This window comes from Electrona antarctica, assembly GCF_951216825.1.
Source record: "Electrona antarctica genome assembly, chromosome: 15".
In the NCBI taxonomy this organism is placed as follows: domain Eukaryota; kingdom Metazoa; phylum Chordata; class Actinopteri; order Myctophiformes; family Myctophidae; genus Electrona; species Electrona antarctica.
This window is the reverse complement of record NC_136796.1, coordinates 20,147,402-20,155,173: the sequence shown is the minus strand read 5'-3', so window position 1 is coordinate 20,155,173 and position 7,772 is coordinate 20,147,402. Positions and strand designations below refer to the sequence as shown.

At 42.6% G+C, this 7,772-nt stretch overlaps 1 protein-coding gene across 2 annotated transcripts in view; it reads right to left on the bottom strand.

Annotated features, from left to right (window-relative positions):
• Positions 1-2,398: 2,398 nt before the first annotated feature.
• pag1 (phosphoprotein membrane anchor with glycosphingolipid microdomains 1) overlaps positions 2,399-7,772 on the bottom strand; it is a 101,275-nt gene continuing 95,901 nt past the window's right edge. For both annotated transcript variants that reach the window (XM_079522662.1, XM_079522663.1), the window contains one exon: positions 2,399-7,703. In XM_079522662.1, the coding sequence (XP_079378788.1) occupies positions 7,329-7,703 (375 nt within the window). In that variant the 3' untranslated portion in view covers positions 2,399-7,328. The remainder of the gene's footprint in view (positions 7,704-7,772) is intronic.

Sequence of the window (7,772 nt, the reverse complement as noted above, 5' to 3'; positions counted from 1 at the left end):
ACTTTTTGCGCGGAGGAGAGCGTTTCCGGGAATCTGGCCGTCGCGCAAAAAGTCCGCGGAGGTGGAGCTTCTTTTCCATCCACCAGCTGTCTAAAAACTCGGAATTTAAGCTGTGCGCAGCCGAGAACGTGCGCAGCTCTTTCGATAGTGTGGCAGCACCTATAGTAATGCAGCATGTTAACCCCTTGAGTATAGTATGCGCCTTTGAGCATGGCATGAACCCCCTTGAGGTTGTCTGAATGAACTAACTCCGCAAGCTACGTCTCATTTGTAGATTTTGATTATTCTTACAAAACATGCCTCTTCAGTCCTATACATTTTGGCCATTTGAAAATAGCGTCGCATTGTGAGCTTGTAGATTTTAGAGCTATTTTCAAATGAGTTTTAATACATTTGAACCTTGTGAAATGGTACATTCTGCAGAATGAGTACTTTCTACTTTTGGTACTTTAATTACATTTTGATAGCTATACTTTTGTACTTTTACTCAAGTCAATTTTGAATAACGGACTTTTACTTAACTTACGTAACGGAGTACTTCTACATTGCAGTATTGATACTTTTACATAAGTAAACAAATTGAGTACATTTTCCACCACTGCTGGTTCAGCACCACTAGCTGCCAATGGACAGCGAGTCAGTGACAGACACTGATGGAGCACCATGCCTCATTTACATGGAGATAAAAGCCAAATTCCAATACCCAAAATCTCAACGATTTGCATTCGGACACTGACATGTGATTGTCTACAGTGTACACGATTGTCAAATATTTCAGCAGGTCACCAATTTCACCGTAACAGCACCATGTGGGTGTGACCGCGTGTGAGTGAGCGAGCGGCCAAGATTTTGGGTATTGGAATTTGGCTAAAGAGAGAGCACAGTAGAGATACCACCTGACTCTCTCACATCTGTATTTAAAGGGATAGTTCACCCAAAACAAATCAAACGATTATCCAGTGAGCCTCTGGTAGGAGACACACTAGAGACTCTTTGAGACCTCTGGAATGTGATAAAAACAAAGTAATCCAGGAAGGTACCCGATGACCTGCCCTATCTTGCGTGTCTGTCAATTTGGCAATCAACAGGCCTCAGTCCCCACCTCTCACCAACTCTCCCTCAGAACACTGGAAACAATACAGAAAAATAGAAAATATCATAGTTAATACAACAACCCAATACTGATGCGGCTGGCAGTAACAGGGGATTATTCACCCTCTATTTGGGAATCACTGCCCCAGAATGTACCCAGGAATGTTGTTGACCACTTACTGTAACCCTAGAACACTAACGTTTCACCCGAACAATTGTAATGATGTGGTTTTCATAATGTTGCCCCCATCCCTGTTTTTGAGGGGTGCTAGCGTTCTTTGACTTTGAGGATATTACAATGTTTGTTTTGAGGACTTATGGCGTAAATCGTTTGCCAGCCAAGTCTATGGACTTTAATGTTTGTCTAGGGCATTAAATGGCGACTTACGTCATGTGGCGGTCTTTAAATACAGTGGCCGTCCCTCACTTCACACACGTGCAATGTTTTTCTACAGGCAGGTCTTTGGGTGATTTTCATTTTTCACCCATCGTTATCGATAGAGGGCAGAAAAATCATACCCGTGTGAAGTGAGGGGTGATCTTATCATCTCATGTTTTCTCAATGTTTGTGTTTACACAAACACTCAACATTGGCCATTCATTGTCAAGGACCAAAGGAGTTCCCACTAGCTCCATTATTTCTTTTTTAGGAATACTTGTAAAACAGTACACACGTATTTCACTGAGTTTGTGACATTGTATGTTGATATATTAAAAAATGTACCTCAAATTGCCATGTATTGTTGTACATTAATATGTTTTGATAAGAAATATTTATTTAGTGATGGTGTGACAATTTTCCACGTTAGTGTTTTAATCTACTACATACTATAGTACCCTATAGATAAGTATGTACTGTAGTTGCCCTGAGTCTTCCTAGGGCTCTATACTAGGCCCCTCCTGTTTTCATCCCAACACTAAACATTTTACACTTAAAACCAATCTATAAGCTCACAACTTGGCATTTTCATCAAAATGTTCTCCCCAAAATAGGGACAGCTAGGGTTCATGATGTGCTTAATAGCGTCATCAATATCACGCATAACGTCTCGGCTAGACATTAAAAAAGACACGGCACAGAGCGACTTTGTTATATATCTTTTAATAGAGTCATCCGCGTAGTAAAATATTTACATGCGCACACAGATAGTCAGGCGGAGCGCGCTAGCTGTATGACATGATGTGACACTAACTGCCCCGCCATCAGAGACGGGTGTCACTGGTGGTACTTCATGGTCTCATTGGCACCCTACCCCACCCCAGAGAGAGAGAGAGAGAGAGCAGATAGTAATATTTCTATTTTCAAAACAATACAAAAACTGGTGTTTGTGCATGTCTGGGAGAGAGGTAAGGAATGTGTGTGTGTGTGTGTGTGTGTGTGTGTGTGTGTGTGTGTGTGTGTGTGTGTGTGTGTGCGTGCGTATATGTGCTTAGGGGTAAAAACAAAACAGCAAAATGATCAGTGTGTAAGTATAAGTAATTAGTGTGAGTGACGTGCTGATTGGATTTGGCAATAAAGCGTTCCCATCCAACGATTCCTTTGTTGGCTAAAATAAGTCACTAATAAAGCCACTTGTTCGGCAACTATGTCTGGGATTTTATTTTAAAAGATATGTTTGGGATTTAAAAAAAATGAATATTGTTCTGAAAAAAATAATTTCTGAGACTTTTATTGTTTTAAAACTATGTCTGAGGCTTTTATTGTTGTATTGTATTGTATTTAGCAAAGCTGTGCGTGGGTAGGCTACTGAATATCTGCAGTATACAGTAAGTACCAAACTGATGTGTTTTTCCATAATGACAATGACTCTCACACGCGTTGTGTGTTAAAATGCCATGCGCTTCTTATAGTGCTTGCTGGCCTTATAACTCTGTCTCATTTACTTTCAATAGAGGCGGGGAGCGTGTCGCATCTCAAATGCACGTTTAATGCAGCAACGCATGGAAAATGTAATAGGATTTCATGACGCTGATAACATTTAGCTGTGTGTGTGTGTGTGTGTGTGAGTGCGTGCGTGCGTGCGTGCGTATGTGTGTAAGTGTGGCTAATGAAACATGAACCTACTCTGCATACGATATTTAGATAACGGAGGCTAGAAATAGAGTGTGTGTCTGTGTATATTTGTATTATTATACTTGCGAATGGGTTAATGTCCCTACACATATATTAGAATTTGAGAAATAGACATCGTGAGGACAATGTTCATGGTAGTTATAAGATAAATGGTTGTTTTATGGAAAAGAAAACAATTGTGTAGCTTATAGGAAAATATTTAGGTTCTTAATCGGTTAAGACCTGAGGCCGATTCTACAAGACTACAAATGCTATATCAGTAGTTCTCACACTCTCTCAAAAATAGCAGATGTACAAGCTTGCAGTGCGGCATGATGTGACAGTGCTGTGAGCTTGTACATCTGCTATATTTTGAATAGCCAACGCAAAAATCTTAAACGACACAGATGCTTTCCTGGATTTAATGGGTTAAGATGAGACATTTAGAGTTTGGTGTAAGGGTTAAGAGTCAGAATTATGTCAGATTTATACCTAGTTGCACACCGAAAATAGCACTAGATCACTTGTAGATCATCTATTTTCAGCTATAAAGAAAATGAAGAAAGAAATTATAATGGTATTCATGAAATTGCCGTCCTAAATGTTGACGTCCAAGCATGTATAGTAATATAAATGTGTGTGTGTGTGTGTGTGTGTGTGTGTGTGTGTGTGTGTGTGTGTGTGTGTGTGTGTGTGTGTGCACGTGCGTGCGACAGGGGGGGGGTTGGAATTCTGCAAAAGGGAGATATCGCTGAAACAGATATTTACACAAAGCCTGGATAATTTCTCTTTTGAAAATAAATAAAGCGTTTTGCAGAGCAGAGGTGAATTCTCTCTTTTTAAATAAAAGTACCAAACCTCACGGTTAGTTCATGTACCAACACATTGTACCATTTCCTTCTTTTCATCAGTAATTGGTCGCTATATTTAGCCCCAAAGCGGCGAAAAGGGCAAACGTACAAGCTCCTGTACGAGCTTGTAGATTGGCGTTTTTCACAGTTTTCTTTATAATTTTATAAAGAAATGATAATTAAGACCCATGAGGTCAACTCAGAATAACTATAGAGGCAGAGCCCAGTGATTCTCAACATTCTTCATTTCAAGGACCCCCAGTTCGATATGCATTAGACCACGGAGCCTTATTTGAAATATTCTTTTTTTAAATCTCTGGGACCTGATCTATACTGTGAAATCTATTGATCTGCATTATAGCACAAATAGCTTAGCTGAAGCTCTTCAAGGGTCCATTTGGGTCCTAACTATAAATCATTAAGCTGAGGACCCCCTCAAGGACCCCTGGGGGTCTCTGAACACTATGTCGAGGACCACTGGTATATATAGATAACATTCATTCAATAAAAGTTTTCCCTTATAACAAACGTATCAGCACTTTCATATTACAAAAACTATACTTTTCCCACTCGGGCACATATAGTACAATTAAGTAAAATGGTACATAAAAAGTCATGGCTGCGTAACAACGGGTTAAAATAGTACTCTAACTATTTACAGGCCTTGCTTGGCGTGTCGTCAAGTGCGAGCTACAGGTTTTGCCAAGAGTGCTTGGATTACGTTCAAAAGCATTGCGATATCTAACAGACAACGACACACTTTGGGAGAGGTTTGGGTTGTGTAGTTGGTTTGTCATGTCGTAACTCAAAACTATCTATTCTGCAATAGTTTCACTCTTGATTAGAAATTGATATTCCAAATTGTCAGCCGATTTACGTACATTGCACTGGTTTAGCATAAAAAACAATGTGGATTTGGGCCATATGTAGAATATATATTTTTTTACCCGAGGCGGGGTTGGCAAATGGGCCTTTCTGTGTGGAGTTTGCATGTTCTCCCTGTGTCCCCTAGGGTAGGTACCCTCACAAAAAACATGCAGTAATCCTGGTCTCTAAACTACCTCCCCCTGGCCAGCCGGGGCGCCTGATGGAGGGGAAAGGAACTGGATGGAATAACGTGTTCCTTCCACTCGCTACGTCCGGTCGGGGAAACTCCCCCAGGTGAAAAGAAGCAGCTTGGACTCCTCATGCATAGAAGGAAGCATGAGGTCGGTCCACTGCCCCCCAGGTTGGCAGAGGAAGTGTAGCACCCAGGATTACATTAGATAACTGACACTGGGTGAAAAAATGGGTTGCAAAATCGTGGGATAAAAATTATATATATATTTAAAAAATATCAATATCAGAATATCAATTTCTAATCAACGGAGCAACTATTGACGATATCCCACCAATATTTGGGGTTCCATCATGGCAAGGCGACAACACAACTCAAGCCTCTAACCAAAGTGTCATGCTGCTTTAATTTGTGCACGGTTGGTAGTGGATAAAGAGGATGAGAGGTTCTGTACAAATGCAGGTACCATAACACCGAACCATTGTGCTTAAAAATGCTGAGGGGGTGGCAAGTGGATTACAGAGTGTACTGTATGCGTACCTACAACAGGAAAAGCATGAACTAAAACACGTCAAACAAAAGAAACAAAACAAGAAAAAAGAAATACAAATCAACCAATACATCCACAATAACTCTGTTATTGTGGATGTATATATAGTTGCTGCACTTCTTTTTTCCTGTAAGTATTTCGAAAGCGTGTCCATTCTGTGCCTGACCAAATCATTTCCAAGGAAAGCAGTCTCAGTTGAATACTTCATCACGAGAATAAGAAATCACAATAAAATGTGTGGTCTCACCACATGTGTCCATTGCGATATTGAGTTCCACACCTGAGTGGAAAACGTACCTTGACAAGTCACATATCCTTCACAAGCTATGTTCACATAGAATTCTATTGAATTTTTTTTTACCTTGCTTTCACAGACGTTACTCATCATTTCACAATTGCACACGATAATGCATGTTCAAATAAATACAAAATTGATTCAAAATACGTCCAAAAGAAAATGCATTTAGAAATGCATTACGGACACCGCTGTCGTTGTGTACAACGTGCAACCATCTCTTCAGTCCTGCTTGCTATTTTGGTTTTACACATGACTGACATTCCAGATATTTCATCTTACAATATTTAGAGGAGCCCATTTGTTTGCGCGGACAGCCTCCCTGGAAAACAACTGCGTTCAGTCAGCCGTAGTTTTGCTTGTCGCCACGGTCTGTCGACCGTAATTGTCGTCTGTGGAAACTGTTTGGTCATTGTTTAAGACGGGGGACAGATGTGTTGTCACTGAATCTGCCATATGCTGTGGCATGCACACACAAAAAAAAACCTTTCCCACAGAACGTCTGAGTGCAACGGCAGGGGGAATCTGCCTGGCTAGAAATAGCCCCTCCCAAAAAATGCATGCCACCTCGGCCCCCTTGAATAAACCATGACCCTGACTGACCTGATATAAGCTACAAAGACACTGGTTCACTGGCATCATGCCATTCTGCTGATATTACCTTCATAAGTGCATTAAAGAAGAGAACATATGGCACAGAATTCTAAGTATTGATAGGATGTGCTGTCATGCGTATCGCACTGTCATGTGTGTGCTGCGACTGGGTGTCAATCCGATAGAGGCATGACAGTGAATTTTAATCAGTCCGTTTAGTCCAATGTTTTATCCATCTGTGACCCTCCGCGGTGAAACCTACTCAATTCATAATATGTGCTACTGAGAGATATGTCAGTAGAGGTTAATGCCTGATTTAAACTTGGTTGTACAACACCAGCGCACAACCAAGAATAAATCAACCTTAACACTGACACGGGAAGCTCAGCACTCAGTACTCCGTACCATCGAAGCTCAGCACTCAGTACTCCGTACCATCGAGCGATTTCACTCACTAGTACCGTTATTGTTACCATCATCACTGTTAACGTCCACCCTCACTGGATGACTGGATTAAAGGGGCCCAGGGCAGATATAACAAAGTGTACCCAAGCTGATGAAGAGGCCACTGATTCGATCAAAAATGCCATGGTGCCGCCATACCCCCTAAGTCATGCAGCAAAGGCATTCGAGGCATTAGAGACCTATGGCCGTAAGGTAGTACTCAAATAAGATCTATGAGGAGAAAGCGTCCCTCTTAATAAAACGTCTGACAAGCTGTGATGGACGGGGCGATAAAGACGAGAAAGGGATCGGGTGGTGTCAGAAGTGGGATCGGGTGGTGTCAGAAGTGGGATCGGGTGCGTATCAGAAGAGAGGGATTGGGGGGAAGGGAGTCAGAGGCGGGACATATCGCGACTGAGGCCCATTTCCCCGAAATTCTCGTAGTCGGGCTCGGGCATGCTGCCGTTCGAGTCCTCCTCCGTCCTGTGGTCAACTCCGTTGGCAGTGCCCGTCTTGGGTATGCAGATGGTTTCGTACCCGGGGTCGGCACCGTCCGAGGCGGCGGGCTCTCCTCGGGCTCCGTCCAGCGTCGGCGGGGGAGTGCCGTCGGCCTGCGGGTAGATGTCCCGGACGGTGGCGTAGAGGTCGCTGGAGGACGAGGCGGGGACCAGGCCTTTGAGCTCCCCGATGCTGCTGTAGTCATGCTCCTTGTCGTCCTCGCTGGTGGCGTCGCCACCACAGTGTGGCACCGTGGAGTACACCGCCGACTGGAGGGAACACGCACGCGCACACACACACGCACACACACACACACACACACACATAATTGGTTATTC